The sequence below is a fragment of the Symphalangus syndactylus genome, chromosome 7 (assembly GCF_028878055.3).
Source record: "Symphalangus syndactylus isolate Jambi chromosome 7, NHGRI_mSymSyn1-v2.1_pri, whole genome shotgun sequence".
Classification (NCBI taxonomy): Eukaryota; Metazoa; Chordata; class Mammalia; order Primates; family Hylobatidae; genus Symphalangus; species Symphalangus syndactylus.
In genome coordinates this window covers 142,332,945-142,359,338 of record NC_072429.2, presented here as the reverse complement: position 1 = coordinate 142,359,338, position 26,394 = coordinate 142,332,945, and the positions used below count along the sequence as shown (strand labels likewise).

Here is a 26,394-nt window from a genome sequence, read left to right as displayed (position 1 = left end):
CTGTCCTCTGGGGGCTGCTCTTCTGCCCTCGAGTATCTGGGAGCCCCCAGTAACTGTGTGTGCTGGTGGGGCAGGGAGCACAGGTGGGCCTGGAGATTCAGGGAGGGAGCCCAGGTGCGGGGCAGGCGGGAGCGCGTTGTCAAAGCAGAGACAAGGTGAAGAGGCGTTCTCAATGCCGCAGAGCTCCCAGCCCTGGGAAGGGCCCGTCCCAGGTGCCTCTTATGGCCAGACGGGGAGCAGGTGAGCCACAGGCCTGGGGTTCTGGGCACACAGGCTCTCTCCAGGCTGGCTGGGGCTGCAGGCCGGTGGGGAGAGCTTGGGGGACATTGTTCACAGAGCACGTGCCCTGGGCCCCAGTCCCCTTCTTTGTGAAGTGGGGGCCGAGGCTGGGTGCACGCTTGGCCGCACACACCTGGCCGGGCCCAAGCCCAGCTGTCCTTCGCTGCTGCCTGCATGCCCCGAGCCTACCCCCACCTGCTTGGAGCACGACCTGGGGTACAGGCCCAGTTTGGTCTGGTTTCCTCCTGCTCTTCTGCACCCCTGTCCAAGGCCTGCGTTCACCCTTTTTGGGAACCCCCTTAGCTGCCTGCTGCACCGTCTCCTCCAGCCATGGAAGGCAGGGAGGCCCTGTCCCTTCCCCTGCACCTGAGGCGGGGTAGAGCCGTGGGGAAGAGGAGAGGAAGCCCCACCCTCCATAATCGATAGCGACTGTCACGGAGCAAACTATTCCCATTTCATACGGACCGGTCAGGTGTCGGCGTGCGATCGATGGCTCGCGCACAATAATTACAGGAACTAGCAGCTTGTGTTGCTTGAGTGACTTTAAGAAGAGTAGGGTCTCAATCTTCCCTTTAATAGGGCTCTGACAGGCCGCGGTGGCGGCTTCGGTGGTGCTGCGTCTCCGGCTGACAGTGTTGTCATTAAACACCAGGTAGTGTGGAACAACAGAGAGCACGGATCCCACACGGGGGGACAGGGCGGCTGACAGCGGTCATTTGTCATCACTGAGCTGCCCAAACTCCTCAGACTGCACTGCGGATGGCTGCTTAGGGTGACTTATGGCCCTGTCGGGCTGCTGTTGTGATTTGATAATCCGTAAATGTTTGTCAAAGATGAATCCCCGGATCTCACGGGGCCGCGGCCCAGGGACTCGAGGCCAGGACGTGAAAGCTGAGGGACCATCCTCTCGTGTGGCCGGCCACGTGCTGCACCCACCTGGGGAGGTGCTGGGGCCCAGCTTCCCAGGCAGTCCTGGCAGGGCTCCTAGGAGGGGCCAGATGCGCCTGCTCCTCCTGTCTCAGGGCTGGGGTCCTCTGCAGTCTCTGTTGTGGGGTGAGCATGTGCATGAGAGTGAGTGAGTGTGTGTGTGTGTGTGTGTGTGTGTGTGACTGCAAAGTTTCCTTTCGCGCTGACGAGGCTTTGAGGCAAGTTTTTCTGCCAACGTGGGATTCTGGCAGGGAGAGCCTAATGGCGGCAGCGAGCAGGTCTCTGCGCTCCACCCTGCTGAGCAGCCTCAGGGCGCAGGGCCAGAGGGTTTGAGGGTGCCCAGGAGGGCCCCAGCGGCCCCGTGGCCCTGCTCCTGGCCACCACCACATATAGGGGCTCCTGCCCTCCGTCTGCAGCATTTGAGGTCCTGGGAGCCATCACGCACAAGAAAAGTGGAGTGATTTATTAGACTCATAAAAATTCATACTTTGTGGTTCCAGTCATCCCGCATCTGAGGCTTGTTAGAGTGCGGTCCTGGCAGCTCCCGCCGCGCCAGCGTGGGGGCGGGGCACTCACCAGCCGCCCCCTGCCTTGGCTGCCATTGCGGCTCATTTAGAGAAATGGACCAGCCTGAAGCACACAACCACGCAAAGGGAGGGCTGGCTGGGGCGGAGGGGCCCAGCCATGTCACCAGCACACTCCCTGCACCTGCAGGGCCTGGGCTGGAACTGGCAGGGCTGGCTAGATGCCAGGGTGCTGAGTGTGTTTAACCCCTGGGGCTGGCTCCAGATGGGCAGTGAGTCTGTGCCAACACAGCCAGGGGTCTGCCCACATAGATGGTGGTCCAGGTGCATAGGTGGATGCGGCCGGTGTTTCCAGCCATCTTGAGTGACACAGGTGGAGCGCCTGTGCAGGTGGATGCGGCCCCTGTTTCCAGCTGTCTTGAGTGAGACAGGTGGAGCGCCTGTGCAGGTGGATGCGGCCCCTGTTTCCAGCTGTCTTGAGTGACACAGGTGGAGCACCTGTGCAGGTGGAGGCGGCCGGTGTTTCCAGCCTCCATCCCTTCCAAAGGCACCCGCGAAGGCTCCTTGGCCCAGCACCTGCCTGGCCCAGCTGTGCCATCTGTGGGCATCGTGGGCTGGTGTCTTCCTCTAGGCCTTGGCCACATTCCCACCTGTGGGCCGAGGGGCCGAGGTGCCCTCAGCTGATGTGGCTGGCATTGTGGGTTCTGTGTGGTGGCCAGGAGGGGCACAGGTGCCTCCCTTCTTGTGATGGGGACGTTTTGCCTGAGCTGGCCAGAATCAGGCAGGAGCCCTACCTGGATCTTTCCCTCCAAACAGTGGAGGGGCCTGGGAGGCCTGTTTGTGGGGAGAGCCTGAGCCTCCCGTGGTGCCCACTTTGATTCCACTTTTCCGCACAACTGCAGGGTCCCCACAGCCTGCCAGTGCCGTCTGCAGGAAGCTGATGTCACGCATGACCGGCCCAGTTTGTGTGCTCATCATGACTAATCACTGCAGCCCCTCGCCGCGCCCCAGGGGCCCTGCCGATGACCCGCCTGGCTGGCGTGATGGAGGGCCGAGGCGTTGCAGGCGGGGGAGTGTGTGTGCGCCACAGGCTGGCTCCATCCTGCCCTTCTCGGTGTCTAGATGAGAAAAGCAGCTGGGAACTGCCCATGTGTGGTCGGGGAAGAGAAAAGCAGAGGCTGGGCTTCTGGATTGGGGAGTGGGGCGGGAGCCCCATGGCAGGCCTGGGCCTCGGGGACTGACCCTCATGTTTCTCAGAACCCAGTAGTAAGGACTGGTGAGTCCAGACAGTGGGTGCAAGGCATGGCAGGCTCCCTGAGCTCCCAGCATTCATGGGAGGGGAGTGTGTCTGCAGGATGGTGGGGGCACTGGCCAGGCACAGGCCTCGTCCTGCGGGAGCAGACACCCAGGACCACAGCAGATGCGGCGGCCAGGCCTAGCTGCACATGGGCCAGACAGGGAGGGGACTGAGGAGGGCAGAGAGAAGAAACACAAAAAACCAAGGAGGATTTCCTGTCCTGCCTTGGAGAGTGGCCTTGGAGCGTGGCCATGCAGCCCCTCACTTCACCAGTGTCAGTAGAAAGGAGGCTCTTGGTCCTGCAGATGGGTGCCTGCAGGTGCACGTCCAGGTGGTGAGCCCAGCTCCTGGGCTGGGCCGCATTTGAGCTGCACGGCCTGGCTCTGCATGAAACTCGAGGGCCTGAGGGGGAGCGAGAGCAGGGTACAGGTTTGTGGGGTGAGCAACCCGGCCCCGTCCTGGCTGCTAGCGGCGAGAGCCACAGGATTGGGAATGACCATGCACGTGTGCTCATGCCTGTGTGCATGCCCACCGCCCACCGTGTGCGTGTCAGTCTCTGCGTGTGCTCCTGAGTGCACTTGTGTGTCCCGGCAGGATCATGCTTGCTGCGTGGTAACACCGAGTGGACGCTGGGAGGCAGGCCCTGGGTGGGCCAGTGGCTCCAGGCCAGCTCCACTGCAGATGCTGCAGACACTGGGGAGACAAGGGCCCGAGCCAGGATGGAGCCCCCCTGTCCCCGGTGGGGACACATGGCCTGAGGCTCCTGGGAGAGAGGGCAGTCTCCTGTGGACCTCACGGTGGCACTTGAGGGCCAGAGACCTGTTTGACCTCACTGCCCCCTGCACATGGTGGACCTCGGGGAAGCCGCTCCTGATGGCCCCTGGGGTCTGCCCACCCCTTCTTGGAGGCCAGAGCCCATGTCACCCCGTGTAGCCTTGGCCTCGCCACCTTCAGGACCTAGCGCGTGGAAGTGCCAGGGGTGAGCACCAGGCTACCAAGGTGGCGACTCTGTGCGGCCCCAGGGGACAACTCAGACTGGGCCGACTTCAGAAAGGGGCTGGTGGAGGGGCCCTTGCTGTGCAGGCCCTGGCGAGCTACGCTGGTCAGCAGCCAAGCTGGATTTCAGCTGCTCCACAGCCCTTCACCTTGGCTGGGCCACCCTGTCCACCCCCGCCAGCCTCAGCAAAGGCTGTGAGGAGCTGCCAGGCCCAGGTGCCTTCCGGGAGGTGCCTCGGACTAGGCCTGGCTGTGCAGGGAAGGGCATCTGTGCTCACAGTGGGCAGAGCCTCCTGCCCCAGGAACAGCGAGAACTGTTGCCTGAGCTGCCTTCAACGAGAGACAGTTCTGTGGACGCTGCCTCTGACTGGCTGCAGTAGCAGGCGCTGTGCCCCCACCAGGCCTGGGGGTCCGCGCACTGCTCAGACATACGTCACGGTCTGAAATGCAGGAGCCCAGGGCTCTCGGGAACGTGAGCCACATGCTGTGTTGGAGTTTTCATGGACGTTTCTCCAAGAGCACGATCAGCTGCTGTCAGGGACGCTGCCTGACGGGACTCCGTGAGCTTCAGAGTCTCCAGTGTGGGGCCTGGTGTTGGGTGTGCAGCAGCCTTGGTGGGGGCAGGATCACCTGCCAGCTGCAGGAGAGGAGATGGGGCCTCTGGGCTCACCTGCCCTGTCGGCTGGTCTGGAACTTGCTTGCCCCATTCCCTGGGGCTCCCCCTGCTCCCCTGCCTTTGCCCCTCAACAGTCTCCTAGCCAGGTTGGGAGGGGTGGGGGGTGTGAGGGGCCTTTGAGCTGGACCTGCGGGGAAGGTGGGGCCTGCGCTTGGCAGGTGCTTCCTGAGGGCAGCGTGGTACCAGAGGCTGTGGAGCCAGCTGAGGCCGTGGGTGTGAGTATGGTGCCAGCCATGCAGCAGCACAGGGTAGGCCTGGCCCTGACTCCCAGTGCCCCCAGCTCTCCTCCCACGCCCTCCGCCCCGACTTCCCCACAGCGCCTGGGCACCCTCTGCCCAGGCTGTCCCAGCCTCTTTCAGCCCCCACTCCTCTAGTCCTGGGCCTATGCCCTGCTCTCTCCTCTCTCAGGAACCCCAGGCTCTGCTCCTTCCAGGCAGGCTCGGCTCTCCTGGAGGGGCACTTCCCGGGATCCTGCCCGCTGCGTGTACCTCCCTGCACCACTGAGCAGTCTGTTGTAATCACAGCTCTAATTAGGCGATTAATCGTGGGAACTCTGCTCTGTGGGAGGAGACGTTGCCTCGTCCCTGGCGCCCTCTTGCGGCTGTGGGGCTGAAGGCGCAACCCCCTGAGCTCTGGGTTGGTCGGTCAGGCAGTGCCGGAGGAAGAGGCCCACCAGTGAGTGGGGCGGGGAGTGTGACTGGTGCTGTGTCCGGGGGCCGGGTGAACTCAGGTTTCTGGGGATGGCACAGGGCCTCCTGCCCTCTCTTTAGGCTGTGTCCTGCTTGCCTGTGGGGCATTCACGGCCCTACTGGAAGGTGCCATACCCAGTAGGCTGTGCTGCTGCCCGGCCCCTCCTGCCTTGTGCTCAGGGCACCGGAGCCAGAGACCCGGGCTGGCACAGAGTTGGGACTGCCTCAGAAACTGCAAGAGGACTGGAAAGACACAGAACCAGGTCACAGACACCAGGAAAAGTAGGTTTGCAGGCGTGCAAGCTGCCGTTAAGTCAGAGAAGGGCATAGGTGGTGTGGAGATGGCGAGGTGCCAGGGCAGCTGTTGATAAAAAGCAGATCAGGCAATGTACAAAGAAGGTGAAATCGTCAGGAATTAGGGATGGGGGGCCTGACTGGCCGGAATGCCCGCGGCCCACAGCCATCCGTCACCCTGGGCAGCGCTGCAGCGGCCCCGGGGGCTGCACGTGGACTGGCCCCTTCCCTGCTCGCTCTCCTCGCATGCAGGGTCTGGGCTGCCCCAGGCCTGTTCTGTGGGTCTGGCCCATCCTGGCTGCTTGCTGCTGCCACTTCTCCTGGAACGTGGTGTGGTGCAAGGTGTCTGTCGGGCAAGTCAACATCATCCGTTCGTGGGCCCCACGCCATCCTGTCTGCTGCTGTGGGGGTGGCCGATTCCAGCAAATTCCGTGCCAGTCTTTGGCCTCCTGCTCAGCTGTCCCCACTCCCCAGCTGGGATGAAGCCTGCGGAGGCTTGGGGAAGGGGCTTGTAGAACCAGGGTACTTTCTTGGGCTGGCAGCCCAGCAGTGACAGTTTTGCTGTCTTTGCACTGGGCCCGTCTGCACCAGGGCCCGCTCTTGTGCCTGCTATTTCTGGAGGCCCTGGTGCTCCCATCTCTGTAGCCCACTGTGCATGAGGCCCAGGGGCTGGTAGATGCTGGCTTGGGGCACGGTCAGAGGCCTTCTGGGTCTCCACCTCAGTTGATGGGCGAGGCCCTCCCTGATGGAGCTGGTCCTGCTCTCATCAGCATACTGGGAGCTGGACAGATAGCTGGATAGCTCCCCGGGACACTCACCCTGGCCCTGGTGGGCTGGACGGTGGAGCGGCGGAGCAGCCTTCTCTCCTGCTTGGCAGCCTCAGACAGTTCTTCTCACAGAGTAGTAATTCTAGTTTTATCTTCTTATTCATTAACCAATTGTGAAATTAGCAACTCATTTTCTTCCTAGTTATTTCCCTTCGAAGTTCCATAAAGATCTGAACTCTCTCTCAACTCCTGCTCCACATAAAACAGAGCAAGGCTGTGACCCCCATCTGATCAGATGAGCCATCTGTGTTGGAATTGTCCGAGGAGAGTGAGCCGGGTGGGCAGGGCCAGGCTCTGCAGGAGCAGCTCATGCTGGGGGTGGGAGCAGACTCCTGGACCCATGATGGCCGGGCCCAGCCTCAGCAGCCGCCCTCCTGACAGTGCGTCGTTGGGCATGTGGTGCTTGGTACACTGCAGGGCTCTTGAGGTGCCTGAGGGCTGCCCCACCTGGTCCCCGGCCCGAGGGCATGGTGCCGTGTGCAAGAGCTCAAACCCTGCTGATGGATGGGCTCATATCCCATTCACATATGATGCCAGCAGTTTTTTTGTAGTTTGTCTTCCATTGCGGTAGTAAAGTTTTTAATTAGGAAAGCTAATGAGATCGATTAGTCATTAGAAGTGACCTTTTGATGGCGGGCGGAGAGGGCTGCGTGTGTGGGGCTGATAACGCAGGCCGGGGCATCGCCGGCAATAAAGGCGCAAAGGGCTTGATGTGCGCAGAGTGTGCCATGGGAATGCATCACATGGAGAAAAGAAATTACAGCCCTGGGAGTCTAATGAAGGGAATTAAACCAACATCCCATCTAAATAACACGATTATCTACACAAACCCCAGGAGCCAGGATGGTGGGTGCCTGGGCCTGTGTCCTCAGGGAGGAGGGCAGAGGCCTGTTTCTGCCTGGGTCCTTCTTGGCCACAGAGCAGCATCCTGCAGCCTCCCAAGCCTTGCCACCTGCCCACGCCATCGCTGCACACCCTGGGGAACAGGGCCGGGGAGGGACCCTTCCTTCCTGCAGCCTAACTTTCTGGGTCCATGTGCCATGCATGGTCTTAGGAGCCCTTGCTTCTGCCAGCCACTGGGGGCCCAGCTCAGAATTCATCTGCTACTACCCATCTGTCCGGCTGTGCCCTGCTCATCCTGGGTTGTCATGAGCTTGTCTGAGCTGCCCATCTGGGAGTGACAGGGACTGCCTGCCCGTGGTCTGCAGGGCCTGCTGTGGGGATGGGTTGCAGGCTGGAGCCCAGCTTGGGCCCACACTGGCTGCCACCTTCTCACTGTGAGCCCCTCGAAGTGCCCCCATTCTGGTAGGGACTGTGGGAGAGGGGTCTATCTAGGTGACATGTGCAGAATATACCTGCCCAGCCTGAGTGGGCTGTGACAAGAGGCTGGGGCCGCGTTATTACCGTGTGGTTTTCAGGAGTGACATTTGGGCAGTAAGAAGTAACTTACTTCTAAGTTACTTAAGCCTGACCTGACCACTGCCAGCACCACGCAGGAGCGTGATCACGGTGCCGCCGCCCGCCAGGCCCTGCCTGCCCCAAGCTGCCCCTCCTGGGCAGAAGTGTTCTAGAATGCAGAGTCCAGTCCTGTGTGCAGTGGGGGCTGGGACTTCCTAGAGGACTTGGCATGTGCTGGACCTGGGAGGGAGGGCGAGCCCTGGCCCCCAAGGTTAGAAGTGATTTTAGCCAAAGGGAGGCTGTGCATTTGGCGACGGGAATGGAGCTGGGCCAGGTCTGGGGGCTCCTGTCCTTAGAATTTTGGGAAAGAGGTTGATGAGGATGGGAACATGAACCCCCGGGGCCCGAGTGTGGCCCAGTGTCCCTCCTGCCTTACTTGGCCCCACCTGGCCTCTGAGCAGGACTGCAGCCTAGCTTTGTCATGCCGTGGCTCCAAGCGGCCAGCATCGTCCCAGGCTCTACGTCCCAGAGCAGCAGGCATGCGGCCTGGGAGGCTTGTGGGAAGCCATGGTGGGAAGCAGGCTGCAGGCTGGCAAGTGGGTCACCTGGGCACTCTGGGGTTGGGGGTGGGCCGGTGGCAGCCCCGAGCCCCGGCCCCATGGCTGGCGGTGCTGCAGTGGGTGCCCTAACTGCCCAGGTGCCGAGGCTGACCCCCAGCTTGGTCCAGCTGGGGCAGGAGCAGCCGGGCAGCCTATGCTCTCCTCAGGCAGAAGCAGGGAGCCTGCAGCAGGGCTGGAAGGTGGCGAGGTCACCTCGGGGTTATTGATAACTTAAGGACTTCTTATGTTCTCCAGCGCTTAGTTGAAACAAGCTATTGATTTTTTTGCCGGTTTCTCCTTGCTTGTAAGACCTTGAAAATTCAATTGGCAGACTCTCTGATGTGGACTCTGGGGGGCTCTGGGGAAGGCTTTGATGCCATGTTGAGGCCAAGTGTTCCTGACTTGCTCCCGTGCAGGCTGACAGGTGCCTGAGTAGAGGCTGCAGCTTGGATGGTGCTGGGGGAACGCCTGAGGGAGGGGCTCTTTGCCGACATCTGGACAGGGCAGTGTGGGCAGGAGAGTGAGCGAGTCTGTGGAGAGATGGGCCAGAAGCGCGGCCTCCAGGAGGGGCCCTGGCTGCTCAAGGTCCGTTGCGTTTAGGGCTCTGGAAAATAATTTGGGAAATGGTAACAGTTACTGGTCCTGTCCAAGGAGCAGGGTGCCTCGAGGGCTGTTTGGCTGCGGGGGCCAAGAAGGTGTGTCCTGGGGCTTGGGGGCAGTCAGGGGTCCCGGGCACAGGGGAAGCTGGGCACTGACTGGAAGGAAGTGAGGTCCCCTGGACTGGGCTGGGCGGGGTCCTCCTGTGGGTGACCCTGAAGGGGGTGGAGGGGGGCGGGGGCCTCTTGCAGCAGCCCCTGAGCCTTGGGCTGCGAAGGGAGCTGTTGGGAGGGCGGGCCTGCGCCCACTGCTGGGTTAGCTTTAATGATCTGGGCAGCCAGAGCTGTACACGATGACCTGGGCGGCCAGAGCTGTACACGATGACCTGGGCGGCCAGAGCTGTACATGATGCAAGTTGGGCAATTAGACGCAACCCTCGAAGCTATGGGTAAATTGCCAGCTATCAAGTGGAAGGGAACTCGGGCAAAAGATTCCTGTTAATTGCATGAAACATTCAGCAAGAAAAAAGCCGTTGTGTCTATCACCCTGCAAAATGTTATGAAAACAGTGATTAAGTACATAAATCTGTCTGGGCACAGCAGTGAGGAGGTGCCCCTTGAGGAGGTGAGTGCTCCAGCGCCCCTCCCGTGTGCAGGGCACACGCCAGGAGCCTCCCAGCCCCGCCCCTCTGGCCTGGGTAGAGGTGGCCCATCTGCCTTCCTCACTGCTCTGCTGGAAGTCAGTCAGCCACCTCAAGTCCCCCTGGTGCGGATACTGTCTAGGGGACTCCAAGGCATCCCCGGCTGCCAGACCCCTGGCTTCTTCTGGTTTTCCTATGGTGTGGGCATTCCCTTGTTTCTCCAGATGGCTAGAGGGTGTGCGGGGCTGGTGCCCGCCTCTCTTAGAAGCTGCACTGGCTAGCTCCTGAAGCGTCGGCTGCCAGGCGCCCTGGGGATGTGTGTGCCAAATGGGTTGAGGGTTTTATCCACGGGGTGATGGAGAGTCTTCAAGCTCCGGTGGAGGGGGTGGGCAGAGCTGGCACTGTGGGCAGCCTCTCTGACCCTGCCCTTGCCGACCTTCCCTGACCCATGTCTGTGCTCTGGGTTTTCTCTACAGCGTCCAGCCTGCATGCCATGCGGACTCCACCCACCAGCAAGGTGATCAAGACCCGCTACCGCATTGTCAAGAAGACGCCGGCCTCGCCTCTCAGCGCCCCACCCTTCCCCCTGTCTCTGCCCTCTTGGCGGGCCCGGCGGCTCTCACTATCCAGGTAGGAAGGCTTCCTCCAGGCTCCTGCAGGCCTGGGAACTGGGCTGTCTGGCCCTGCCCTGAGGGCTGCAGGGTAGAACCCTGCCAGGGGGAGCTGAGCGCATCCCAGAACTGCTTGGTGTTGGGCTCGTTGGCTGGGGGACCAGCCCGATTTTTCTGTGTCTTTAGCAATTTTTGCACCAAATAGGAGGCCAGCTTGTGTCAAGGCGGTGATGTGAGCTCCTCCTTGCCCTGCTGCTGGCTGCCTGCCCGTGGTCTGGCCACTACTCGCACTCTGACCTCGATGCAGGCTGGGAGTGTGGCTCTGTCGGCAGGTAACGGCTTTTGCCTTCCTGGGGCCCCTACCCCGGGAGGCTTTGCCACCTGCTCAGTCAAGGTTGCTCAGCCTCTGGGCCTCAGGAGGCTTGGCTCTAGGGGGTTGGCCCCTTCCTTTGCTGTGGTGGTGGTGCCCCATCTCCAGGTTGGGAGAGGGTGATGGCCCTGGCAAGCAGATGGGAAGCAGGCAGTGGCAGACCCTTCCCTCTGTCTTCTGACCCTCCCCGAGGGAGCCTGCTCCTGGGGGAGTGGCGTGGGCCAGAGATGGTGGGCAGGGCCTCAGGGTGAGCAGCCACAGTCCAGGGCACGGCCACCCACCGGACCGTAGCTGCCTGGCGGTTCCCTGCTGCTAGCCAGAGGTTTCCAGGCCTGAGGCTAACCCCAGGGGATCCACCCGCCAGTGTGGACAGCCCTACCCAGCTCTGGGGCCCTGTGGCAGGTCAGCCAGCTGGCGAGCCCACCAGGTGGTGTCCTGCTGCCTCCCGTATCACCAGGCCACACTCAGCTTGGCCCTGCTGCTGACTTTTCTGGAGGCAATAGCTGGAGTATATTTTAAATTAATTTTACTGCACTTTTTGTAATATTTTTGTTTTAAATAGATTTATAAGCATCTCGGGGGCTATTTCTACAAATTTATGAAGATAATTTTTATTCTCTCGATAAGGTTAAATTTACACCTGCTATTTCCATATTAATTCACATTGCTAAGTGGATCTAATTTTCTTCCGTTCTTCTATCTGGTGAGCATGGCCTTTCCTAATGCAATTTCCCCCACACTAAATCACTGTGATCGGGAGTCATGATCGAGCTAAATTAACTTAAATTAATTTACTTAATAAGAGCCCCGGATCATCGGGAATGAGGTTCAGATTTATGGATTCTCCGCTCCTGCTCCCCATCCTGTGGTCGTCGTCAGCCCGACGTCGAGGGTCCACCTCTCCCGGGGGTGCAGCTGGGGGCCGAGTGATGATTTTCCTCAGGGCAGACCCAGCAGGCCTCTCCTTCTGGATTCTGAAGGCCAAGAAGGCCTCCGGTTTGGGTGCGGCTGGTCTGGGTCCTGTAGCTGGGCCTGCCCAGGAGGGCCCTGATGATGGTGTTGTTGCACAGAAACTGGTGCCCATGCCCTGGGGCTGAGGAGGCCGGGAGGAGGAGGAGGTGGCAGCCGGCCCAGTGCCCAGGGCCTCCTGTCGGTGCCGTGTGGCTGAGAGCAGCGGGTCAGCTGAGAGGCTCCCTCCAAGTTCCCTGTCCTTCCAAAGTGAAGCCTGGCCAGCTGCCCTGCAGGGAGCGGCCGTGACTCTCTGAGTGCCCCGATGTAGGGGCTGCACCACAGGCATGGGTGGGCAGGCGGTGGAGCAGGCATCGCCTTTGATGGATCAAGGCCCCCAGCACCAGAAGCCTGGATTCAGCCCAGCCCTGGAGGCCCTGGCTGTGGTCGGTGGCCATGGGCTCCAGGCCTCAGTGTCTTCTCTGTGTGTGAAGGCCAGGCTGAGCCTGCCCCAGGATGCACATGTGGCTAAGGGGGTGTGTGAGGGCCCTCCTCGCTTTCCTGACCGCCTCACCCCAGTCTGTTCCACTCCTTGCCAGGCGTCTGGGACCCTTTGGGGCATGAGCCCTGGGCTTGTGGATGGGGTGTGGGGGTAGGGTGGGGAGGGTGCTGAGCTGAGGGGCACGACTCTTAGGAAGTCCTGGGAAGAATGGGCACCAGTGGGCTGGGCCTGCCTCGCCCAGGGTCACCTGCCACCTGCGTCCCAGCATGGCTGCCTGGCCTGCTATTGCCTGTTTGCATGCCTGGGCTCAGGGTTGTTGAGGCAGAAAGGGCCTGTCTTGGCCAGCGGCTGGTCTAGCCTGGCCCATGTGCCATCTCCCGTGCTGTATCAGAGCCAGGGCTGCCTGCATGTGGCTGGACCCTCAGCCCTCCCTGGGCAGGCCCAGGCCACCATGGACTAAGGGCTGCCATGGAGAGGAAGAAGGCAGGCTGTCCTGCCAGTTGGCTGGCTGGAGCCTGAGACCAGGGCTCTCCTTGGGCCCCCGCTCCCTCCCCCATCCCTGGAGGGGCTGGCGGGCAAGCCCCAGCAGTCCTGGAAGCCACGGTGGTCAGAGCTGGCAGGGGCTGGTGGACACGCGGGAGGGGAGGGAGGCAGGGTGACTAGTGGCTGAGGGACAGCGCTGGTGTGGGATGCCCCCTGCCAACCCCTCACTGTGATTGGAGATCTGGTCGCCCTGAGAGAAAGTCATCTGTGTACGTGGGGCCTGCTGTCCCTTGAGGTCCTGGAAGGCCTCTTCCCCTCAGAGCCTTAGCATCTTGCTCTGTTGTTGAAGCAGACCCGTGAGTTCCGAGCATGGAGCCGGGCCTGCTCTCTGTGAAGCCGCCAGCTCCTGGGAGATGGACGAGGCCAACAGCGCTGCTCTGGGAGGAGAGGGAGCCGCTGGCAGAGGCTCTGCAAAGGGATGGCAGTGGGGAGCACAGCGAGGCCCAGGGGGCTCTGAGTGTTGAGGGAAGGCCCTGGGGGTCTGTGTGTGAAGGCCAGGCTGACCCCGCCCCAGGATGTACACAGAGGTCCCAGGGCTGCTGCTGGGAGTGGCTGAGCATCCTGGGTAGGGTGTAGTTGGGGGCAGTGCAGCGCAGCGTGAACATGACAGCCTGTCCCTGCCTGCTTGTGCCATGGGAAATAGGTAGGGTCTCTAGGCTCGATTGTGGTGAGGTGTTCAGGACAGGGCCTGAGCTGGAACCCCAAAGATGGGGGAGGGGGCAGGACCTCTACCTCCCATCCTGAGAGGAATGGGACTGGGCCCTGCCCAAGGTGGGGACAAGAAACAGTAACACAGGCTGCCGCGGTGAAGCTTGCACAGCTCTGCTGCAGACAACAGCCCTCACCTTGTGCTCTCTCTGTCCCCGTCCCTGGGACCTCCCCTGCCCTCTTTTCCCCTCCCCTCCCCACGGCTGTGATGCTCATGGCGGGGACTGCACCGCCCTGAGGAGGCACGAGAGGGGGCCCCTCTCCTGGCCATGAGCCCCCAGGACCCCTCTGCAGCTCCTTTCAGCTTTCGGTTGGAGAGCCCCAGGCCCTGAGCTATTGGCCCTAGCTCTGCCCTGGGCAGTGGGGAGGGCTCAGGGTGATTAGGCCTGTTCCCTCCTCTGGGAAGCTCTAGAAACTCCCCCTTCCCTGCAGCCCGAGGGAAGGAGGGTGGGCAAGTGAGTGCCCGGCCTGAGCCTAGGCCTCTGCCCTGTCCCAGGGGGTGATTTGGCACACGCACCCTCTCTCTCCCCCTCCTAATATAAGTAGAAACTTACTATTGGCCTGGTGGTCACGTTGGGCCCATGTGGAAGGCTGGAGGACAGCATCAGGGCCCCTTGATGGCTGGGTTTGTAATAGGGGCCGGGGCCTCTCCTCCCTGTCAGCAGCTTTCTTGGCCTGGACATGGAGGAGGCAGTGGGGAGATGGCTGGGTGCTGGAGGGGATGGTGGTGGAGCCGGCTGGGTGCTGGAGGAGGTGGTGGTGGAGCCGGCTGGGTGCCAGAGGAGATGGTGGTGGGGAGCCGGCTGGGTGCTGGAGGGGATGGTGGTGGAGACAGCTGGGTGCTGGAGGAGGTGGTGGGGAGCCGGCTGGGTGCTGGAGGGGATGGTGGTGGAGCCGGCTGGGTGCTGGAGGGGATGGTGGTGGAGACAGCTGGGTGCTGGAGGAGGTGGTGGGGAGCCGGCTGGGTGCTGGAGGGGATGGTGGTGGAGACAGCTGGGTGCTGGAGGAGGTGGTGGGGAGCCGGCTGGGTGCTGGAGGGGATGGTGGTGGAGACAGCTGGGTGCTGGAGGAGGTGGTGGGGAGCCGGCTGGGTGCTGGAGGAGGTGGTGGGGAGCCGGCTGGGTGCTGGAGGAGGTGGTGGGGAGCCGGCTGGGTGCTGGAGGGGATGGTGGTGGAGACAGCTGGGTGCTGGAGGAGGTGGTGGGGAGCCGGCTGGGTGCTGGAGGGGATGGTGGTGGAGACAGCTGGGTGCTGGAGGAGGTGGTGGGGAGCCGGCTGGGTGCTGGAGGGGATGGTGGTGGAGACAGCTGGGTGCTGGAGGAGGTGGTGGTGGAGACAGCTGGGTGCTGGAGGAGGTGGTGGGGAGCCGGCTGGGTGCTGGAGGGGATGGTGGTGGAGACAGCTGGGTGCTGGAGGAGGTGGTGGGGAGCTGGCTGCGTGCTGGAGGAGGTGGTGGGGAGCCGGCTGGGTGCTGGAGGAGGTGGTGGGGAGCCGGCTGGGTGCTGGAGGAGGTGGTCAGGAGATGGCTGCGTGCTGGCTGGTGGCCTCAGGTTTGTGGCCAGCCAGTGCTCGTCGTTGTCAGACAGAAGGCAGAGGCTGCTGGGCAGTAGCTCCTGGGGCTTCTGCGTGCTGCCAGCCAGGGTCTCTGAGGATGGGCACACCATTGAGGCACGCGCCAGACATCATGTGTGGAGACTGGGGTGGGGCAGAGGGTGGGAGGAGAAAAGGAGCAGTGCCTGTGTGCCACGGGCAGGAAGGGACTCCTGCCTCAACGGGTGGCATCCACGGTGCCACCTGTGCTCCCATCAGAGGCCGCGTTGCCCTGGCCTGCAGATGCCCGGCCATGTGGCTGCTTGGGGCGGGGCAACAGCTGACAGGGGCATGCTGCTGGTGTGCTGGCCATGTGCCACCTCTCCCTAGAAGCTGAGGCATGGGACTGGGTTGTTCTGCTGAGCGTGGTGCCCGTCGCATCTGCCAAATACACAGGACGGGGCTGTTGCTCTGGCTCGGGGACCCTGGGAGCTTACTGTACTGCTGCCTTACACGTGCCTTGGCCATGCCACAGTGGTCCCTGAGAGCCGGCCCTGGCCAGCCCTCCACCGGGCCCCAGGGCTGCTGCCTTGAAGTGAAGCCTGTCCCAGAGGGCCTGGGATGCAGGGGTGCGAGGCAGAAGGTCAGTGAAGGGTTTTGGAGGAGCCACCTTGAAGGCTGAGGCTCTGCTGAGGGGATTTAATTTTTTTGTTTTTCTGAGATTTGTGGATTTGCTGGTGCCCTCACCAGCTCCAGCAAGTTCATTAATCTGAACTGAAGCTGAAATGTGACTTATATCCCTAACTGCTTGTCACTTTTTTTCTCTTTCCAAATTCATTTGACATGAAAGTGCGAAATAAACAGAAGCCGCTGCGCTTAAGCAGATGAATCGGAGGCTTTTCCATCCTGACTACAAATGGTCCTGTCACAGGGCTGCCTCTCGCTGGGCTGCCTTATTTTATTTTATTTTATTTTGTGTCTGTGCCGTAAATCTTAAGTAATCTGTGCAGTTTTGACGAGGGTTAGGCCAGGATTTTGAAGGGCTCTGAAACGCTTCTCCAAAGTGACATCTCATTAAAGAGGAATCCAGCCTGGGGACGGGAGGGGTCCTCACCGCGATGCTGCACTCCCCACGTGTGTCTCCTTAATGAGCAGGTGTGCCTGCACAGCCTCCTGGGACGCCAGCCGCCCTGCCCCGCCTCCTGCCTGTCTTCTGGTTTGGGCACTGTCTTCGTCAGCTGGGGCCGTGTCACACAGTAGCAGAGACTGGGGCTTCAGCAGCAGACGCTGACTTCTCACAGTCCTGGGCCGGACATTCGAGACCAGGTTGCTGGGCAGACTTGGTGTCTGGCGAGGGCCTTCTTCCGGGTTTACAGACAGCTGTCTTCCCACACATCCTCACATGGCCCAGAGAGAGGCAGGGAGAGCGTGGCGAGTGCGTGTGCACTCTGGGGTCTCTTGTGAGGATGCTTTTCCCATCACGAGGTCCCCACCTCAGGACCATTTCACCTCATCACCTCTGAGAGCCCTTCGTCCTCACACCATCCCGCTGGGGTCAGGGCTTTAGATCAGGTTTCGAGGGACACAAACATTCAGTCCACAGCAGGGTTCTCACCGTCTTCTGACGTGCCCCAAAGGGTGTGCCAGTCAGAGGAACTTGGGATGAATCCTAACGTAACACCAGCGCCCCGTGGCCAGGCATGATGGCTCACACCTGTAATCAGAGGAACTTGGGATGAATCTTTATGTAAAACCAGCACCCTGTGGCCAGGCATGGTGGCTCACACTCATAATCCCAGCACTTTGGGAGGCCGAGGCAGGTGGACCGCTTGAGCCCTGGAGTTCAAGACCAGCTCGGGCAACATGGTGAGACTCCATGTCTACAAAAAATACTAAAATTAGCTGGGCGTGATGGCTTGTGCCTGTGGGTTCAATTACTTGGGAGACTGAAGAGGCAGGAGGATCACTTGAACCCAGGAGGTTGATGCTGCAGTGAGCCATGATCATAACACTGTACTCCAGTTTGGGCAACAGAGCAAGACCGTGTCTCAAAAACAAAAATAAAAAACCCCAGCACTCCATCATGGCCCAACTCTGGGTGCCCTGGTGTTGAATGTCTCCTCCAAAACTTATGTTGACATCTAACAGACATGGCCAGGTGCAGTGGCTCACCCCTGTAATCCCAGCACTTTGGGAGGCCGAGGTAGGCAGATCATTTGCGGTCAGGAGTACAAGACCAGCCTGGCCAATATGGTGAAACCCCGTCTCTACTTAAAAAAAAAAAAAAAAAAAAAGTCGGTCATGGTAGCAGGTGCTTGTAATCCCAGCTACTTGGGAGACTGATGCCGGAGAACCACTTGAACCCAGAGGCAGAAGTTGCAGTGAGCAAAGATGGCGCCACTGCACTCCAGCCTGGGCAACAGAGTGAGATAGTCTCAAAAAAAAAAAAAAAAATAGACAATGTGACGTGACGGTGTGGGGAGGTGGGGTCTGTGAGAGGTGATTGGCTGTGAGGCTTCCACCCCTGTGGATGGCTCAGTGCTATGTGGTGGGAGGGGCCCCTGATCAGAAAGGCAGGGCGTGGCATGATTGCCTCTCGATCTCAGGCACCTGCTTGCCTTCTGCCAGAAGAAAACCCTCACCAGGTGCCGGCACCATGCTCTTGGATCTCTCAGCCTCCAGAACTGTGGGCCAAATACACTTGTTTTCTGTATAAATTATGCAGTCTGTGGTATTCTGTTATAGCAGCAGAAAATGGACTTAGATGCCAGGGCTTGCTCTGCATCTGGTGAGAGCCAGAGAGGCCCTGTCTGCCCCATCCTGGCAGTGTGCAGATGCTCTGCTCAGCCAGCCTCAGGCCTGGAACCCTGTTACAGGCTGGCATGGGGAGGTCCTAGACACCAAAGGGGTGTCAGTGTGTAGGGTCAATTGTTGAGTGCCCGGCACTGGATGGGTGGGGCTCCCCCACCCACAGATACCTGGGCAGCAGGCAGCTCCAGAGTCTGAGCAGGCAGGCTCTGCCCACAGTGCTCTCCTTCTGTAGGGGGCAGTCAGGAAGCAAGCAGACAACAGAAGCAGATAGTTCTGTGGGTGGCTGCTGCCGGAAGTGCTGAGGCCCACCCAGGATGGATCTGTGGGGGGCTCAGAGAAGGCCCCTTTGAGGGCAGGGGCCTGTGGGGGGTTGAGAGGCCAGCATGGCCATACCACGAAGGGTTTGGAGTGTCTGCAGAGAGGATAGGGGCTGGAGGGTGGTGTTGAAGGTGGGATTTGCGGCCCAGCCGCTGCACTGGTTGGGGGCCAGGGGTTATCAGGGCAGGGCCAGCCCCGGGTGAGCAGCAGGCCAGCTGAGAGGCAGCACTGCTGCGGGCCTCCTGGGCTGTGAGGGCCGGTGTCACTCCAGGGCACGTTTCCAGGGTGTCTGCTGCCTGCCTGCTACCTCCCCTCTGACATGGAGCCCGGGGAGCTTGGGCCTTTGCCAAGAGTGCTGAAGCCTTGTGTCTGCCCGTGTCCAGCTTGGCCCGGTCTCTGGGGCCTCTGTGGAGGGTGGAGGTATCCTGTCTGTATCCTTGCTGCCCGGTGCTGGCTGTACTGTGAGAAGCTCATGCAAACAGCCTGGAGAGGCCCAAGGCCAAGGGCGGCCCTGAATGCTGTGAAAATGTTGAAGAATAATGGCATTGTCGCTTCTGGTTTTGGTTAATGGAGTTGCTGAGAATCGATTGATTTTGTTAAAAGCAGGTGTTGGTTTCGTGGGAGGAGAGATGCACCCACTGTGTTCTCACTGAACACTGGCTGGGTGCAGGTCTAGGTGCCCACTCAGGACAGAGGGGCAAGACCCAGGGCCAGAGCACAGAGGGGGCGGGGAGCCCTGGGGCCTGGCTGCTGGCGGGAGGGGCTGGGAGCCCTTGCCGTGCCTTCCTGGCTCCCACCGTGCTCTGGCCCTGGGTGTGACAGAAGGCAACCTCCAGGCCCCTCATCCCTCCGTCCAGAGAACCCAGGACATGCGGTTCTCCTCCTCCTGGGCCTCCCTGACGGCCAGGAGCGAGCCTGTGCTCCCAGGCGCTTCCCTCTGCTCCCAGGCCCTTCCCTCTGCTCCCAGGCTTCCCTCACAGCCAGGAGCTTCTGCTGCATCCTTCGGTGTTTGCAACCTTGGGCTTGGCAGTGGTCCTGGCCGGCAAAGGGCCCGGAAATGCGGCTTGCGTGGTTTCGGCAGCTCTCCGCCCCTTCTTGGGGGAGGCTCACGTTGGTGGCTTGCGTTTGAGCCATGGCTCTGCCTCTGCCCCTGCTGGCCCTGTGCCCCTCTGCCCCGCCCTGTACCCCTCTGCCCTGCCCTGTGCCCCTCTGCCCCGCCCTGTGCCCCTCTGCCCCCGGTTCCCATCCCCCTTGGGCTGCTTGGTCCACACAGTAGTGTGGGGGCCAGTAGGCCCAAGGTGGTGAGTGGGCAGAACACGGGGTGACCCCCTCCAGCTGGGGAGGACAGGGCTGCGTGGGGCAGGAGGCTGGTTGGGAGCACTGCTGCCTACCTTGTATGTCCTAGCACAGCTCTGGGGGTGGCCTGGAGCCACCACAGCCTCCACGGCCTTTCCTCGCCTCCGTGGCAGGACAGCAGGCTGGCGAGGCAAGATGACCAGTGAGTGGACCACACTAAGAGGCTGTGGACTCAGGTCAGGGGGTCTGGGTGCAAGTGACCCTAAGTACCGGGATCTCCTGATTCCCCCCGAGCCAGGAGGGCAGGAAGGCTCTAGCCCTGCAGGTTCTGGGAGAACCCGGCTTGACAAGGCTTCACATAGAGGGGTGGTGGTTTGGGTTGTGATTTTTAACTGGGTAGGAGCCTGAGTCTATGGGGTTTTGTGGGTGCTGCCACTCAGGCTGAGGTCTGGCTTCTTGACCTTCTTTCCAGGGTCCCCCAGGCAGGTGGCTGTAGCAGGCTGCATGACACAGCCCCTGCCCCAGGCCCCGGTCCGTGGCCCAGGCAGTTCCTGCCTTTCTCCTTGGCTCCTTCACTTGCATTCGCTCACCCAGTGTGTGTTGAGGGCCTGATCTGTGTCTGGCTGTGCCTGCATGGAAGCTATGGCCCCATGGGGACTTAGGGACAGGCTTTTTGGGGCCTCTTCGTAGCTGTGGTGCCTGCCAGGCAGAGAGGGGACTCTCTTGGGGAAGGAAGCAGCTGGCACAGCACCGGGGAGCCCCAGAAAGCCCTGTGGGAGGCACAGCGTGTTCAAGTGCAGAGACTTCAGGCCTCGAGCTGCTGGCGGCCCAGATAACACACGTGAGACCCGGAGACCACTGAGGGGACCTGGACTTGGCGGTACCAGACAGCCATGTAGCGATGGCCCTGGTTCAGCTCCTGCTGTGGGGCTGCTGGCCGGCAGGTGTGACATCTGTGTCCAGGCTTGCCCTGGCCCCTGGCTGCCCAGGGCCCTCCTGACCACAGCATCGCGTCTCTGCCCTGCCTACTCCAGGACTCCACTGAGACCTTGGCCTACCGGTGGCTTCAGTCAGCAACAAAAGACCACAGTGGCCAGGATGGGGCAGGAGCGGGCGGTGCTGGTCCTGGGCTGTTGCCTGTCGGAGGTGGGACTGCTGTGTGGCTCATGGCCCATGTGGACCCCAGGCTGCCACCCTGGCTTTATGGCTGCACCTTCGGGGGCAGCTTCCTGCTGCTGCCCACCCAGCTGCCGGGATGAGGTGGCTGTGACTGGTGGCGGGGTTGGGGGGGATTGGGAAGGCGGTGCTGCTTGATGGACAGGTGGGTGCAGAAGCCTTGGGGCAGGCCTGGGTGCCGAGTCTCCCTGTCCTGGCTGTTCTGGGAACCCCTGGGAGGGAGGAGAGTAGCTGTGTGGCTCCTGGGCTTTATCCTCTTTCCTCTCCTAACTAGCTTCTTGCATTTCATTTTTTGGGATAACTTTTTGTTTTGATATACTTTTACACTTACGGAAGTTGCAAAAATACCACTTAGGACTCCCTTACTGAAACTCACCAGTTGTTTATATGGTATTTCATCTCATTTGCTGTATCGCTTTCTCTCCCTTTATAGACGAGCTTTTGCACAGAAGCAGGAGCCTTGGTCCCCTGGAGCCTGGTGCTTTGGGATGTCTCTGTGACCACACGCAGTTCTCCAGTGCAGGAAGGGCTGGGAGTCTGGACAAGAGATGCCAGCTATTTTGTGGACTGTCCTTCCACTGGGCTTATCTGATGTCTTTTTGTGATAAGATGCAGATTCGCCATTTTGGCGGGAAAGCCATAGCAGCACTGGTGTGGCCTCAGGCTGTCTGGCACAACGATGCTGGCCTGACCGCTGGGTTTATGCCATCCGGCAGTTTCTCTGCGGAGCAGGTTACTTTGGGCAATTGTTGGGGAGAAGCGTGAGGACTGAGGGAGCATCCTGTTTCTTACCGGACTTCTGTCCACTCGTTCTAGATGTTGGGATAACTTTCCCACGCCTTCTTCCATGCTGTGAGTGGTGGCTTTCCCTGTGCCCTTTGCCCTGCATCATTGTTGATTTGCTTTAACGGTGTGGACCCAGGAGTCTTACTCCACTTGATAGGCTGTAGTCTGCTCTGTTATTTTGGTTCTCAGTTGGTTCCAGCCTTGGCTGGTGGAAGCCGCTTGAGGCTGGCCTGCGTCCCATTGATGTGTCCTCTCATTGGTGCTCCAGGCTCACCCTGGAGTCAGCTGTTTCTCTGCAGAACCCCGGCTCCTTGGGGTGCAGTGGCTCTTGGCCCTCCATGGCCAAGAATCACACAGCCACAGGTGTCAGTGGTGCCAAGGTCCTGGCCTGGGGGCACACTCTGCTGCCCTCTTGAGTCAGAACAAGGGTGTTGAGTGTCTGCTCCCACTCCTGTGCACACCCTCACGCTACAGCACGAGTTCCACTCCATCTCTGCTGGTTCACTCAGCCTTCCCTCATTCCGTGTTCCTGACTCTTCTCCCGCCACGAGACACCTGCCCCATCACCCTCAGTCTGTCCGCTCATTTGCTCAGGCCTAGCACACAAGTTCCAGTACTATTAGCAGATACCATGGAGCAAAGCAGGGCTACTAACTAGAGGTCCACATTTGTTCATAGTTCTTTTCTAGGTAGAATTTACATACAGTGGGAGGTATAAATCTAACAGTCTATGAGTTCTAACGTGAATCACCAGGTGCGGTGGCATGCACCTGTAATCACAGCATGTTGGGAGGCTGAGACAGGAGGATAGCAGAGCCTGCGAGTTCAAGACCAGCTTGGACAACATAGTGAGACGTCTGTCTCTACAGTTAAAAAAAAAAAAAAAAAAGAAAGAAAGAAAAGAAAAATTAGCCAGGCATGGTGGCATGCACCTGTATCCCAGCTACTCAGGAGCCTGAGTCAGGAGGATCGCTTGAGCCCAGGAGGTTGAGGTTACAGTGATTCATGATTGACACTGCACTCCAGCCTGGGCGAAAAAGTGAGACTGTCTCAAAAACAACAACAGAAACCCCAAAACGCATGCACCTGTGCCACGCATACCTCGTCGAGATAAAGAACATTACCATTGCCCTTCTCTGTCCTCTTCCCGGTAGAGGCCTCCATCCCCAGAGGCAGCCCCGGCTCTGAGTCTCTCACTGTGGATTAGCTGCCTGCTCTGGAGCTTCTGTAAATGGAGTCAGATGTTCTCGCATTGCTTCCAGCTTGGCTCACTCACTTGGCATCTGATTCAGGCTCGTGTCATTGCTGGCTTCACAGTGCACTTCCCATCTTTGCCAGGGAGCCTTCCTTTCTTGTTCCACACTTTATTAATTTTACTTGAGCCACTTGCAGTTTGGGGTGATTGTGAGTAGAGCCTGCTGAGTCCTTGTGCAGCTCTTTCTGTACACCTGTGTTTCCATGACTGTCGCACGTGGGGTCGCTGGGACGTAAGACATCTGCTGACTTGATGTGAAATCACCAAACCACTTTCCAGCGTGCCGCGACCCTTTCTGTTCCCCTCAGACGTGGTGTTACCGGCTTTCTAATCTGCATTCTCACGTGTGTGGCCTCTCACTGTGGTTTTAATTTGCGTTTCCCTGATGTCCAGTGATGTTGAGTACTTACTCGGACTAACGTAAAGCCATTGGTTGTCTTCCTGTGTGAAAGATCTGCTCAGGCCGTTTGCCCATTTGTGACTGGTATTCTGGCTCCTCATTCTTGACTGCAGGAGGCCCCCTTCCCCACCTTGCTGAGCCAGCCTTACCTGGTGGAATGAGGCCTTTGTTCCTGCCCAGGGTCTCAGGGTGAGTGCGGGGGCTCCTGGCCCTCTGGGGGCCGTGTTCCTGTGCTCCCATCCCCTCGTGTGTCTGCCCACAGCACCCTCATCCCCCGACCTGCCGCTTCCCTCCTGTCCCGGCTGGCCCTCGCGCCGCTGTGCTCTGAAGCCCTGACCTTCCCAGGCCTTGTGTGGGTCTGTTTGCAGGGGTGGTCACAGGAGCCTGTGGGGTGGGGTCCTGTGCTCACCCCTCGGGGGGTCATCTGCTGGAGCCCCATTCTCCACACTGGCAGGCATTTGTGCTTTTCCCACCCAGAGCCTGGGGCCTGGTCAGAGGGAGGGCTGGCGGGCTGCCACCGGTCCCGTTGCTTGAGCTTCTCATTCACGCTCTCTGAGATGCTCTGGAATTTGAGAAAACTGATAAAGAAATCAAAGCAGGAAGTTCGGCCTGAGGGTGGCAGGGAGTCTCTGCTGGAGCTGGGTCCAGGGCGCTCTGGGCCTCTGTGGGGTGTGGGTGGGCACCAGGTGTGGTCAGCCTGTGGGGTCTTGGGGCCCATCCTGGCCCTGGGGAGGCCTGTGGGGACGGCCCCCAGAGCTCCCGTTCCCCCCCACTCCCCAGGCTTCCCCACGTGCTGCTGAGGCAGGACTCCGGCAGGTTTTTTAGAATTTTATTTTATGGGAACAGGCGGTTACGGCTCCCCAAGTGCTGTAAAAGTTAATGTGATTGCCTCTCTGTGCCTGTGCTCATTTTTATAATTTTTTATTTTATGAAACAGGACAGGGAGCTTAGTGACTTATTACTATTCATTTCGTTTCAATGCAGTAAATATTGATTCAGTTGGGGGTTTTCAATTTAAACCACTCGGCGATTATATAAAATATTACTGGCCTCTGAAATTATGCTTACCGATCCCTTCGGCTGCTCATTAAGGAAGGAGTGCAATTTTTAGATCCCTTTTGCCTTCATCATTCTAATAAATGGGCTGAGATACGGTTTTGCACGGAAGGTGCCACAGAAGCTGCTAGCAGGGGCTTGACAGCGTGGATGCAACTCTTAATTTGGAAGTCGTTTCAAAGTGTGCTGTGGTTATTTATTTATTTCTCTGTTTGTTTGAGGCAGTCAGGCCTTTCGGCTTTGTGAGTGGAGTCCTTGGCAGTGCCCATGGCAGCAGGGCTGAGCTGGCATCCCCCCGAGCCTGCATACCTGCCACCTTCTCCAGGTGTGGCCGAGGGCCAGACCCCTCCTGCTGCCTTGGCCTTGGTGATTTGGGGTAGGGAAGAGGGAGGAGAGCCAGTCTTGCCAGGCCCTGAGCTAGCCCTCATCCACACCGAGGCTGAGATGTCCCTGAGGGACACCTCTGATCCTCTGGGACTTTTTCCGGACGAAGGGAGAGGGACTTTTTCCTGGAGATCTTAGACCCCAGCCCTCACTGGCAGGCAGGGCAGATCTGGGCCAGGACACGGGACCCTGAGGAGGGAGCCCCTGGGGCCAGGGTGCCTTCTTCCTTTGCTGTTCTGACCAGCAGGACGTGCGTGCAGTCAGGTGCCCACACAGGTGTGGGTGCGAGGTGAGGCCCTCCCCAGGCCCCTCTGGCATCAGTCCCTTGGGAGCTGAGCATCAAGCTGGCAGTGGCTCTGGGTCCAGGTCTGTTTACTGGCTCCGTTCCTGTCCCCTCGGGTGGGCAGTTCTTGGTAGGGAGTTCAGGATGGTCCTGTGGTCAGTGCTGCAGAGGGTCAGGGCCAGTGTGTCCTGGACTGAGGGTCCAGATGGTGGCGGATAAGGTGGACCAGGGCCCTGGGAGTGGCCTGATGCTGAGGCCCTGGTGGGAGGAGGGAGGTGGCCGCCACCGGATCCCCCTCACTGGGCCAGTCCGTGGTGTGTATCCCCTGACTGTGGTGTTTTCAGTGGGTGGCTGGTGAGGAGGGGGTGCCTGGAGGCCACCAAGGCCAGCCCACTCCTACCCCCCGCAGGCTTTGCCGCCCGACCTGGGCCTGCTGGTCCCTGCATCACTGTGCCTCTTAGGCCTCCACCCTTTGGTCCCATGCACGTCTGTCTTTTCCTTCTTGTTTCTCCTCTCTATCCCCTCTCTGCACGCATGTGTCCAGCTCTCTGTAGTGTGCCCTCTTTCTGCTTTCACTCCTTCTCTGCCCTCCTCCCCAGGGATATAAGCCACACTCAGGCGCTGCACCTGGTGCATCAGGTGGAGGCAACGCGCCTATGGGGTGGGCTGCCAGAAACACGGTGGCCGAGGGCTTCCTAGCAAAGAGGGAGGCCAAAAAGAGCAGGTGCTGTGAGTGGGGTCCAAGCCAGGCACAGGGCCGAGGGTGCCTGCGGGACTGAGGGAGTCATGCCCTGTTCTGCTGCTTCTCTAGGGCCCACCCTGCACCCGCCTCACAGCCCTGCACGGCCTCTGCCTCCCCTGCCCCAGGGGGCAGCTCTGCTCAGTCCACCCCATTCCTGTGGTGAGAGCATGGCCTGCTGGGCAACGGTGGCAGAGGGACCCGTGAGTCCAGGACAGGGGGGTCCTGTCTGTACCACTGTGACCATGCATGGCTCCAGGCTGGGCTGGCCTGAGGAGCTGGTGATGGGGCATGTACCCCGAGCCGGGTGTGTCACACTGCTTCTCCAGCTGTGGGGCTCAAGATGCTGCTTTGCCCTTTCGGGCTGGCTCCTGTGGGGTCATACGGGTGTGAGCCTCGCCCAGGCCCGGCTGTGAATGGCCGTCCCTGTCCCTGTTGTGGACAAGCCCTTGGGACAGGATGCAGGAGCTCCCTGGTGAGATGCTGCTGCCACCTCGGTGGAACCGCAGTCCACAGCGTGGTTCCCTGTGGGTCGGCAGTGGCATTGCAGGGACAGGCTGCAGGGAGCGTCTGGTGACAAATCCGGAGGGAGCCTTCCTTCAGTTTGCACAAGGACCTTTGGGGAGGGAGCTCAAGGGCCCCCAGGGTTTCCTGTGAGATCCGTGGAATTCCCCTCAGCCTGGGGAGGGCGGAGCCCCCCGTGCCTGGGCCCTCCTGCCCCATCTGCCCAGCCGTGGACGTGCGTGTGTCTGCCAGTTGGTGCCTGGGCTCCCTGGAGGGAGGGTCAAGCACGGACATTCCTGGAAACTGAAAAACCACCCCGACAGGAAGAAATAAAATGTCCTTGTCACCCGGCGCTACCTGGGTGCCTTACACAGTTAAACGCCATTTTAAATACCACTTTACCTTGGTTTTAGAGGTGGTCGTAAAGTATC

General features: G+C 60.2%; 1 protein-coding gene across 4 annotated transcripts in view; it reads left to right on the top strand.

Annotated features, from left to right (window-relative positions):
- Positions 1–26,394, top strand: part of ZC3H3 (zinc finger CCCH-type containing 3) — a 108,268-nt gene that overhangs the window by 28,762 nt on the left and 53,112 nt on the right. For all 4 annotated transcript variants that reach the window (XM_063643650.1, XM_055287505.2, XM_063643649.1 and 1 more), the window contains one exon: positions 10,220–10,373. In XM_063643650.1, the coding sequence (XP_063499720.1) occupies positions 10,220–10,373 (154 nt within the window). The remainder of the gene's footprint in view (positions 1–10,219; positions 10,374–26,394) is intronic.